The sequence below is a fragment of the Notechis scutatus genome, chromosome 2 (assembly GCF_049901735.1).
Source record: "Notechis scutatus isolate UNSWTSFEM ecotype Mainland chromosome 2, rNotScu1.2, whole genome shotgun sequence".
Taxonomy (NCBI): Eukaryota; Metazoa; Chordata; class Lepidosauria; order Squamata; family Elapidae; genus Notechis; species Notechis scutatus.
Genome location: NC_142010.1, coordinates 4,499,203 through 4,511,508, shown reverse-complemented (window position 1 = coordinate 4,511,508; position 12,306 = coordinate 4,499,203). Strand labels below are relative to the sequence as shown.

Here is a 12,306-nt window from a genome sequence, read left to right as displayed (position 1 = left end):
CTTGGTGGTAATGTGACTGGCTGGGCATGGCCAACTCAACATCACTCACATTGAGGCACGCATCCCCTCGCCTGGCCTCTCGTGACTGTGGGAATGCTGCAATAGTCATAAGTGTGAAAAATGGTTATAAGTCACTTTTTTCAATGCCATTGTAACTTTGAATGGTCACTCCACACAAGCAAAGTACCAGCAAAGGAGGGGGGAAAAAACTCCAGAGAAATTCCAGAGACAGGAAGTCTAGTCCTGCAGTTTCTGTAAGCAACACCAGAATGTTTCCTTCCTGCCTTCCTTACAGGATTAGACCAGTAATTTCTTCTAACAACCAGTTTTCCAAACTGCTTAGAATGTTAACAACCGGTTCTAGCGAATAGATGCAAACTGGTAGAATCTCAGCCCTGGATTTGATTGCTTATTGTAGTCTGTGACTATCATTAAGTGTTGTACCTTATGATTCTTGACTCTTGATGAATGTATTTTTTCATTGATGTATATTAAGAGCATTTGCACCAAGACAAATTTCTTGTGTGTCCAATCACACTTGGCCAATAAAGAATTCTATTCTATTCTATGCTGTGCAGAATATGACGTACATATAGATATGTATGACTAGTTTTTTTCCCCTAACTACTTCTATAAGGATTATTCTTTATATTATTCATGTGGTCTTGTATTCTTATATGGACTGCACTTGTAGAGGTTAAATCAATTTCGTTGTATACATGATATACAATGACAATAAAGGCTTTGAATCTGAAGTAAACCCTTATTAAACTTTTTTTTAAAAAATTAGAAGATACAATCTCAAACAAACTAAAAATGCAAACCAAAGAGAAAAAAAGTATCTACCTTCTATTTCCCACTTATTAATAGTCACTGGCTTACTCAGTGATACACTATTATCCGTGCAAAATATTACTGTAAAATATCACACACATCTCTTCTTTGCTCTTTAAACTGATGTCCAAAACATATCAGAAGCTTTGCTCAATGCAGAGTGGGAAGTGTGCCCCAAAGCAGGAAATTACACCTATCAGATAAAGGGGAAAGAAATAAATCTTTCTAGAAGGCTGGACCTTTAGATATCTATGGCAAGTATAGGGACTATGATGGGCCTGCCCTATCAAACAAACTCAGCAGAGGGTGCCTTGCCAAAATTGTATGCCTGAAACTTTGCCCGGCTTGCAGAGATGATCCCACCAATGAGAAGCCCTCCTGGCCTGTAAAAATTTAGAGGGTGTGCTCCATCCATCTTCAACCTCAAGGAGCACTTGGTTTTGAGTTTGCTATCCACTACCTGGGATAGCAGAAATGCAAGTAGAAAAAAGAGGGCCATTCCTTTCATGGCTGGCTCCAATTCTTGCTTTGGCACAGCTTATTTGAAATCACAAGAAAGAGTTTAAAACTAGCTTAATCCCCAGACTGAAGCACGGATGGGTTTCCTGTTTCAGGTGGAGCTCAGCTCAGTTTGAACATCTGAAGAAAATGAGATCTTTGGCACTATCTCTGCCCACCCATCCACAAAATCATCCACCCCAAGCATTTATTCACCAAGTCTTTGTGATGTAAAACCTTGGCATATGTTGTTGCTCCTGAGCCAATTCTTTCTATGGCAAGCAATTTGTTAGAAAAATAAAATCTCTGGAGTTTTGGTACGAAACAAACAAATAAATTACTATTATTTGCGTAATTATAAGGTGGAGAAAGTCCATCTGCAACATCCTGAACTCTGTGGGATTCTGGTCAGATGAGATTGCAAGATATACTTTCTAGGTACATTTCAGCATTAGCATGATGTTTTTCTTCTAACAATAGTTCTTCTGCAAAATAAGTTTATTTTATTCAGTTTGTTCAGGGCATAAAACTCCCTGGAAGAATTTTTGGAACAATCTCCCTCTCTCTGTCCAACCTAACTCCCAAGATTTTTGCCATGCTAAAAATTGGAGGTGGGGCCGTATATATGCCAGCTTGAGTTGCACAAAATAAAGGCAAGATGTAAACCTGACAACCATGGTTGATATAGGTGGTATTCAGCAGGTTCTGACTAGTTCTGGAGAACCGGTAGCAGAAATTTTGAGTAGTTTGGAGAATCGGCAAATCCCACCTCTGACTGGAGATTTTACAGTATCTTTCCACTACCATGTCCACCAAGCCACGCCCACAGAATCAGTAGTAAAAAAAATTGAATCCCACCACTGACAGTTGAGTTCATTCCTGGTGAAGTTATGGAAGCAGTCCAGCACAATCTGCTTTTGTTCATTCAACCAGAACCATGATTGGTGGTCACTGATTTCCCATTTAAGAATTAACCAGGTCCAATGCTGCTTAGCTTTTCAGAGCTCAGAGCAGGGGTGGGATTCTACCAGTTGGCACCTATTCGCTAGAACCAGTTGTTAACATTCTAAGCAGTTCGGAGAACCGGTTGTTAGAAGAAATTACTGCCCTAATCCTGTAAGGAAAGCAGGAAGGAAACATTCTGGTGTTGCTTACAGAAACTGCCTCTCTTGTTAACCCTTATTACATTCTTGGCAGGACTAGACTTCCTGTCTCAGGAACGTCTCTGGAGTTTTTTCCCCCTCCTTTGCTGGTACTTTGCTCGTATGGAGTGACAATTCAAAGTTACAATGGCACTGAAAAGTGACATGACCATTTTTCACACTTATGACTGTTGCAGCAACCCCAGTGATGAGAGGTCAGGTGAGGAGATGCATGCCTCGATGTGAGTGTTATTGAGTTGGCCACACCCAGCCAATAACATGACCACCAAGCCACGCCTACCACCTAAACCATGCCCACAGAACCGGTTGTTAAAAATTTTGAATCCCACCCCTGGCTCAGAGCCAAGGTTGGTTCATCCCATTTGTGGATGATACATGATATAATTTAATTAATTAATTAATTAATTGCCACCCAACTCAAGTGGAGTCTGGAGTTGTGGTGAAATAATTAATTCGTTGTGAAGAGCTTAATGAACTAATGAGTTGGAGAGAACTAACTAATTTGTGAAGAATTAATTCTAAAACAATGAAGGCAACCTTTTTTTTCCTCCTGAAGTTAATAATCTAATATTTCTTTATTAGATTTTCATTCTGTGGTCATATATGATTCTTGGTGGTGATGCAAGCAATCAAAAACCATCTACTGTAAAATAAAAAGATATAACTCACGATGAATTACCCGAAAACAGTTGAATCCAAATTTAAAAGCAGAACAATATATAAATGCAATTGTATTAAATTTCATTCATATTTTTAAAAGGTAAAGGTTTTCCTTGTCCAATTGTGTCCTACTCTAGAGGGCTGAACTCATCCTTATTTCTTAACTGAGAGAGCCCTTGTTGTCTGAAGACACTTCCATGGTTATGTAGCCAGTGTGACTATACACTGAGGTGCACCGAATGGGGTGACTTTCCCACCGAAGTGGTACCAATTTACTTACTTGCATTTGCAGGTTTTCAAACTGCTAGGTGGGCTGGAGCTGAGGTGAGGGTGGGAACTCACCCAGAATTTTCTTGCCAGCATGCTGATTGTGGGAATTCTGGGAGTTGAATTCTACGTATCTTAGTTGCTAAGTTTGGAAGAGACCAGCCTAGGTAATTACACACACATACAATGTCCCTCTGTAGTTCCACAAATGTACCACTATGATACAAGATCAATAGTAAGGATTCTTTATATTAGATATTTTCAAAAAAAAAAAAAAAAAACATGACAGGAGGATGGACAATGCCAGCTGTGTGAAGTCCCCAAGATGTGAAAATCAGCCATGGCAATGTTTCCCAACTTTGGCCATTCCCAAGTGTGTAGACTTCAAGTCTCAGAATGCCACAGCCAGCATGGCTAGCAAATAAAAGTTCTGGGAGTTGAAGTCCACTTATCTGGAAATCACCAAGGTCTTGAGTTAATGAAACGCTCATCATATGAGAAGCCCTGTTTCTTTGCTGAGGGGAAATGTTACCTTTGAGCAGTAATGTTAGTTTCTTTTAAAAAAATAAAGATGAACTCTGCATCAGTTAGCCATTAATCTGTCTGAAAGGTAATGGAGGTTTGATAAGAGCTGGCAGAGATCCTTTTCGATTAGCATTTTCCTTAATGACCTTCTTCATACATGCTGGGACTCCAGAAGGCAGGATGGAAACAATCACACTGACTTGGAAAACCTGAAAGCTGCAGCCACACCTGACCTAAAGAGACCAAGACTGAGGGGAAAAGCCACCTTAGATCCCCACTTGTTTCTTGTTCTTCTTGATTATTGATTTTTCCAGACGTGACACATACTACAACCAAGACTGAGAAGCAGACATAACAGCCTTAATGAGTGATGGAAAGGCGAGCGTTTCCAAACACATAAAATAAGGGAAGGATCACCTCTCCAGCAAAGGGGGGTGCAGAAAATGCAAAGAGAGGAGCTCCTGTATCGGCATCAAAAAAAGTCACCCACCCCCCTTCATAGTTCAGAATTATTCTGATCTTCTTGGGCATCCTACGTAACGTCAAGGGGGTATAGAACGGAGGGTTGTATGCTGTGTAGTTGCCGTCCCACTTCCCCACGGCCCAGAATCCTTCTTCTGGACTAAATTCAATGTCTCCTTTCCTCCTTATAGACTTTCGGGCAACTCCTACACCCCAGGTGTCGTCTGTCCCCACAGCGACTTCCCAGAAATGCCTGCCAGTAGTGAATCCTGAACAGGCTAAGACAAAAGGCCATTCGTCAAATCTTTCTGGGGTTTTGGGTAGAGGTTGATAAAACTCGCCCATTTTCAGGCTTTTACAGTCGTCTGTCAAAATGAGACGAGGGTGAGCTGTGTCTGGATCCAGAAATACATGTGCTGTGGGGGTGGGGGGGTGGGAAGAAAGATGAGAAAAGAAAAGAATAAGCGGAGTTAGTTAAAATGGCAGCATGATATTGATGCAAATCAAGATGTCGGTTGTCCCATTATAAGGCCCTACATGGCTCAAGAGCTATACACAATATCTGGATATAGAGAGAGCTGTGGTGATGCAATGGTTAGAATGCAGCATTGCAGGCCGACTCTGCCCACTGTCAGAAGTTCAATTCTCACTGACTCAACTCAGCCTTCCATCCTTCCGAGGACAGTAAAATGAGGAGCCATATTGTTAGTGGGCAATATGCTGACTCTGAAAACACCTTAGAGAGGGTTGTAAATCACTATGGAGCAGTATATAAGTCTAAGTGCTATTGCTATAATTGTAAAGGACCACTCATTTCAGAGCAGGAGTTTCCTATTATGAGGATGGTCCATCCATCAGGGCTCATCTCTTCCTCTGACCATTGATTCCTCTATCAAACTCATCCTGACAGAAAGAGCAGTTTTGTGATGACCTGGGGCGTGGCATAAAGGCAACACAGTCAAATAAGCAAGAAGAGTCCCTTTATTATCTCCAACTTTGCCCCCAATGTCCAGGTTACCTTCGGCTGGAGAAAAACTCTCCCAGGAACAGCCTTTAACTGGAGAAAATTCAGTCCAAAACAAGGTACATATAGACTTTAACTAAAAATCCAAACAAACCAAGCTGCAGTAATTAAGCTGACAGGGCAGAAGAAGGACTTTCAGACTTGAAAGCAATGCAAAGTTCACACAGTTGGGAAGATGCCAGGAACACAGATAAACCACGAAGTTACCAGATAAATTCACAATCTGCTCCCAACAGCTTGCTGCATGCAGCTTCCCTTTTTAAACACTGTGTTCCCAGCTGCAGTTAATGAAGGGAATCAGGGCCCTTTCCTCCCACGTAAGCCACGCAACTCATGTTGCTCCCTTCTCTGTTCCTTCCTGTATGCCCTAGGATGAAGAGGGGGTGGGCCTGGGTCTTCCTCTGAATTCCCTCTCCCTTGCTTTATGTCTCCCCTGCTCTGCCCAGCTGGACCACCTTTCCCCAGTTTTTTCCACAGCCAACTGAGCCACACTCCCACTCCCTGTCAGCTGTTCGGCCTCCCCCTCCAAATCAGATTCCAACAGAAGCATGACAAGTTTGATAGAGGAACTGAATCTGAGCCTGACTTCCTGTAACTTAAATATATTCTGAGACCTACACATGGACTCCTAGGGCAGGGGTCTCCAACCTTGGCCACTTTAAGCCTGGAGGACTTCAACTCCCAATTCCCCAGCAAAGCTGGCTGGGGAATTCTGGGAGTTGAAGCCCACCAGGCTTAAAGTGGCCAAGGCTGGAGACCCCTGACCTAGGGAACACACTTTCCCACTCTATGCATCACTCTTCAGGTGCCCTTTCCTAACCTCCTGTCCTTTTCTTACTTTGAGAAGTATTCATAAGCAAGAGATGTGCCCCAAAGCACTTCCTTACTCATGCTTTCTGCAAAGCATTAAAGTGGACCTCCAAGTAGAGTAGGAGGGTGCCATTTTTATGACCTGTGGACTTCAACTCTCAGAAATCCTGTTCCAGCCATGCTGGCTTAGGAATTTTGGGAGTTGAAGTCCACAGATCATGAAGGAGGTATATTTGCCCATCTCTAGAGGATCCTGATGGAGGCAACATGCAGTCATCAGAGTTTAAAACATCTGTAGATTTCTACTGCATGTGTTGGTTTATTCTTCTTCCAATGCTATGCTTCACAAAGCTTCTATCATCCTCAACCCTTCTGCCTTTTGTGCCTTTCAGCCATTAATTCCAAGACACTCACTGGTGGTTTGGGAATCTCTAGATACAGAACGCCAAGGAAATGTAACAAACCAACTTTCCAATAAATTGCTATTTCTTCTAAGCTCTTATGCCGTCTTCCTGACAACAGAATTTACCTTTCTGCAGTTGAAGTCCAGCCATCAGAGTCTCTGAGGGGTGGGGAAAAGGAAGAGAACTTGAAGCACTAACATAAACCCAGGAAGAACAAAAGCAGTTTATACAACAATATTGCATGCTAGGGAAACATTAAGTAGAAACCAAGAAGTATTTGGCAGGAAGGTAGTACGCTTTTCTTGTTTGAATCTAGCCATCAGATTCCAATAATAGCCAATGTAAATGTCACCTTCAAGATTCCTTTCCTTTCTCTTGCATCTTTTGGCTGCCATAGTAATGGAGGGAGGGGGAAATAATTGGGCTTTGTGGGTGTGGGAAATGTGCTGGATATTTTAGAGAATGAACTGTATAACTTGGGGGGGAAACTTTATTGTTTATGCTTGCTTGCTTACTGTGCAACTGCAGGTCTTTATCAAAATAGGCCAAGGTCAATGGCCAGATGTCTGCATCACCATCTGAAGATGCCCCACATGACATTATGCACATCTTCGATTGGATGGACCATTTCAACTATTGTGGTGGAAACGTTGCCATCACTTTGTATATGTGTTTTTCATGCATAATTCCTCAGATCTAGAATTACTTTGATGCTACCACTTGAATTCCAGTAAAAGTTCTTTTCTCTGTATTAATGGAGTCTAAGAATGTCTTTCTTGGATTTTGAATGGACCACCACCTGACAGTAAATTAATAATTTGTTTTATAGAAAGGAAAGGAAAAAAATATGGAGGAGAGGAGAGGAAAAGATGAAGGGGAAGGGGAAGGGAAGGGAAAGGAAAGGAAAGGAAAAGAAAGGAAAGGAAAGGAAAGGAAAGGAAAGGAAAGGAAAGGAAAGGAAAGGAAAGGAAAGGAAAGGAAAGGAAAGGAAAGGAAAGGAAAGGAAAGGAAAGGAAAGGAAAGGAAAGGAAAGGCTATCAACATTTGCTTTGGACAAGGGCATCCGGTAGGGGAGTGTCAAGATAGCATTGGTGATCATAGGGCAGGACATAAAAATATATTAATTTTAGAGAAATAATGATAGTTTTATAGATAGTAAAATATGTGGCATTAGCAAGAGAAAGAACAAGGAAATGTGAAATGCCAAACCACAAGGATCATCTATCGGTCACAAAGTCATATTTGCCAAGAAACCTGTACAGTAAGCATCAATTCTACATTACCATTGAATATATTTCCAGTATTTTCCAGAAAAGGATTGATATCACAGAAATCCCAGGATCTCCATTTCAGTTCCAGAGGGAAAGCAACGGGGTTTTCAAGTGCTTTGTCATATCTGGGAGACAGGAACAAAATAAAGACATGTGGCATGGTTCCAATCAGCAGCTCGGAGACCATAGTGGCAATGAGAATAATTTTGGAGAACATTTGGCACAAAAGGAAAGAGGTGCTTAAGAGTTTAGAAAAATGTTATTTTGCAGAAAGCAGTGCTGTTGATATTCTGGGGGAAAGGTACTAAAGATGCTAAGAAAAATGATGATATAACTTACAAGCAAATGAGTTGAAATGGCTTAGAAGGTGGTTGAGTCCCTTCAGATAGGCAGCTCTGGTGGTAAAAGGACTGTCATATTTCTCTCCTTAGCATGTTAGTGACATTTATAAGATACAGGGGTGGGCCAGGGGGAGGTGCAGGCACTATTTTTCAAATCAAGATGGTTTGAATTGCTTAGTGTAGATCACATTCCAAAATGTAAGGAGGGTCAGATCAAAATCATATAGCATTTAATTATAATTAACTTCTCAACCCAGAGCCAGTCTGGTATAGATACCGACTAAGAAACCGGGAGAACGTAAGTTCTAGATCCACCTTAGGCGCAAAGACAGCTGAGGGGGATTGAACCAGTCCCTCACTTCCAGCCCCAGAGAGAAAAGAGCAAAAACAAACCACTTCTAAAATCTTGCCCAAGAGAATTGCCTTGGCCAGGCATTTGCTGGAAGTCAAGACTGACTGGAAGCCCCACCCCCCAAAAAGCAGGGAGTTTAGCACTATATCAAAACTTGCTCTAATGCAGTGGTGGGATTCAAACATTTTTACTACTGGTTCTGTGGGCGTGGCTTGGTGGGTGTGACATGGCATGGCTTAGTGGGTGTGGCTTGGTGGGCATGGCAGAGGAAGGATACTGTAAAATCTCCATTCCTTCCCCACTCCTGGGGAAAGGTTACTGTAAAATCCCCATTCCCTTCCCACCGGCTAACCTGCTTTCCAGCTCCGTTCTCCTGTGCAGGGCAACCAAAGAAGACCCAGCCGATCAGCTGGGACTTGGGAGGCGGAGAATAGATGGGGGCGGGACCAGTCAGGTGGCCTATCTCAGGTTTCAGCCTTATATTTACTTAACATTGGGAGAAAAACTTTGGTTTTTGCCCACAGATCAGAGGTGGTATTTGCCGGTATTCTGAACTACTCAAAATTTCAACTGTCAGTTCTCCAGAACTGGTCAGAACCTGCTGAATACCACCTCTGATCTGTGGCCAAAAACCAAAGTTTTTCTCCCAATGTTAAGTAAATAGAAGTCTGAAACCTGAGATAGGAACAGGAAGAATATTTGCCTCAAAAAAGTGTTTTTTAAGCTAAGAGAAAAGGGAAGAAGGTAATAAACATATGATCAGCTGAAGCAGTGCTGTTAGTTCAGTTTATGGTTCTCTCCTTTTATTTATCTTTTTCGCCAACAAATGCACGTGTATGTTTTTTTTAATCGCTCTTATTTTCATTGAAAAATAAAGGGAGAGAGAGAGTGGAATTCCACACTTCCCAAACAAAGAGAGTCTGGAAAGCCATGTTCTCCATGTGCTTCAACTCCCCCTGTTTCCTATCATTGACCTTGCCAGCTATTGGTTGACCGGATTTGAAGTCCAGAGTATTGGGAGGGTGGCCTATTTTCCTGCTACATGGTCTTAGAACGGATAGAAGGAAATGAGCAGGATCTACTTACCTTTGCATGTTGGCTTTAAAATCCTACAAAGAAAAGAAAAAGAAATCACAATTTTGCCCACAGACATTAGTTTGCACAGATTACTTCTTTTTTAGCCACATATTATTTGCATTTCTGTGACACAGATTACTATAGGAGCAATAAATTCAAAGGAACCATTTTATATTCTGAGGCAAAATCCAGTCTCTGCTTTGTACCCAGGTTAGTTGCATTACAATTATTTGTCTTTTCACCTCTTTCATTTCCTATAAACAGATATTTTGTGATTGCCCATCGTTCAAAACACTCAGAAGTGTTCATTAGTCCAAAAACATGAAAGAAACCTAAGCTAGATCTGGTTATTAGCAACAGGACAATGAAGGATAGGAATAGGAATAGGGTAGGGTAGAAGAATGGAATAGAATAGAATAGAATAGAATAGAATAGAATAGAATGGAATGGAATGGAATGGAATGGAATGGAATGGAATGGAATGGAGTGGAGTGGGGTGGGGTGGGGTAGGGACAAAGAATAGAATAGAATAGAATAGAATAGAATAGAATAGAATAGAATAGGGTAGGGTAGGGTAGGGTAGGGTAGGGTAGGGTAGGGTAGGGTAGGGTAGAATAATAGAATAGAATGGAATGGAATGGAATGGAATGGAGTGGGGTGGGGTGGGGTAGAAGAATAATAGAATAGAATAGAATGGATTAGAATAGAATAGAATAGAATAGAATAGAATAGAATAGAATAGAATAGAATAGAATAGAATAGAATGGAATGGAATGGAATGGAATGGAATGGAATGGAGTGGAGTGGAGTGGAGTGGAGTGGGGTGGGGTGGGGTGGGGTAGGGTGGGGTAGGGTAGAAGAATAATAGAATAGAATAGAATGGATTAGAATAGAATGGAATGGAATGGAGTGGGGTGGGGTGGGGTGGGGTAGTAGAAGAAGAATAGAATAGAATAGAATAGAATAGAATGGATTAGAATAGAATGGAATGGAATGGAATGGAATGGAGTGGGGTGGGGTGGGGTGGGGTAGAATAATAGAATAGAATAGAATGGATTAGAATAGAATAGAATGGAATGGAATGGGGTGGGGTGGGGTGGGGTGGGGTAGGGTAGAATAATAGAATAGAATAGAATAGAATAGAATAGAATAGAATAGAATAGAATAGAATAGAATAGAATAGAATAGAATGGATTAGAATAGAATGGAATGGAATGGAATGGAGTGGGGTGGGGTGGGGTAGGGTGGGGTAGGGTAGAAGAATAATAGAATAGAATAGAATGGATTAGAATAGAATGGAATGGAATGGAATGGAATGGATGGAATGGAATGGAATGGAATGGAGTGGAGTGGGGTGGGGTGGGGTGGGGTAGGGTAGAAGAATAGAATAGAATAGAATGGATTACAATAGAATGGAATGGAATGGAGTGGGGTGGAGTGGGGTGGGGTGGGGTAGGGTAGAATAATAGAATAGAATAGAATAGAATGGAATGGAATAGAATAGAATAGAATAGAATAGAATAGAATAGAATAGAATAGAATAGAATAGAATGGAATGGAATGGAATGGAATGGAATGGAATGGAATGGAATGGAATGGAATGGAGTGGAGTGGGGTGGGGTGGGGTGGGGTGGGGTAGGGTAGAATAATAGAATAGAATAGAATGGATTAGAATAGAATAGAATGGAATGGAATGGAATGGAATGGAGTGGAGTGGAGTGGGGTGGGGTGGGGCGGGGTGGGGTAGGGTAGAATAACAGAATAGAATAGAATTAGAAGAATAGAATAGAAGAATAGAATAGAATAGAATAGAATAGAATGGAATGGAATGGAATGGAATGGAATGGAATGGAATGGAATGGAAGTGGAGTGATGGGTGTGGGGTGGGGTGGGGCGGGTGGGGTAGGGTAGAATAATAAGAATAGAATAGAATAGAATGAATAGAATAGAATGAAAGAGAATGGAATAGAATAGAGAATGGAATGGAATGGAATGGAATGGAATGGGAATGGAATGGATGGAGTGGAGTGGAGTGGGGTGGGGTGGGGTGGGGCGGGGTGGGGTAGGGTAGAATAATAGAATAGAATAGAATGGATTAGAATAGAATAGAATAGAATAGAATAGAATAGAATAGAATAGAATAGAATGGAATGGAATAGAATGGAATGGAATGGAATGGAATGGAATGGAATGGAATGGAATGGAATGGAATGGAATGGAATGGAGTGGGAAGTGGGGTGGGGTGGGGTGGGGTGGGGTGGGGTAGGGTAGAATAATAGAATAGAATAGAATGGATTAGAATAGAATAGAATGGAATGAATAGAATAGAATGGGTGGGTGGGGTGGGGTAGGGAATAGAATGGAATAGAAATAGAATAGAATGGAATGGAATGGGGAATGGAATAGAATAGAATGGAATGGAATGGAATGGAGTGGAGTGGGGGTGGGGTGGGGTGGGGTAGAGTAGAATATAATAGAATAGAATAGAATAGATTAGAATAGAATGGAATGGAATGGAATGGGGTGGTGGGGTGGGGTGGGTGGGGTAGAATAGAATAGAATAGAATAGAATAGAATAGAATGGAATAGAATGGAATGGAATGGAATGGAATGGAATG

General features: G+C 41.5%; 1 protein-coding gene across 2 annotated transcripts; it reads right to left on the bottom strand.

The window, feature by feature from the left end:
- Positions 1–3,653: 3,653 nt before the first annotated feature.
- On the bottom strand, positions 3,654–9,715 carry LOC113428906 (butyrophilin subfamily 1 member A1-like). 2 transcript variants are annotated; one of them, XM_026691430.2, is made up of 4 exons: positions 9,698–9,715; positions 7,931–8,043; positions 6,773–6,805; positions 3,654–4,825 (listed from the first exon to the last, which is right to left on the bottom strand). In XM_026691430.2, exons 1-4 carry the CDS (start codon positions 9,703–9,705, stop codon positions 4,308–4,310), a joined length of 672 nt encoding a protein of 223 aa, XP_026547215.2. In that variant the 5' UTR covers positions 9,706–9,715; the 3' UTR covers positions 3,654–4,307. The 2 variants fall into 2 exon arrangements, with proteins under 2 accessions (XP_026547215.2, XP_087809457.1); XM_087953331.1 differs by lacking the exon at positions 6,773–6,805.
- Positions 9,716–12,306: the final 2,591 nt, after the last annotated feature.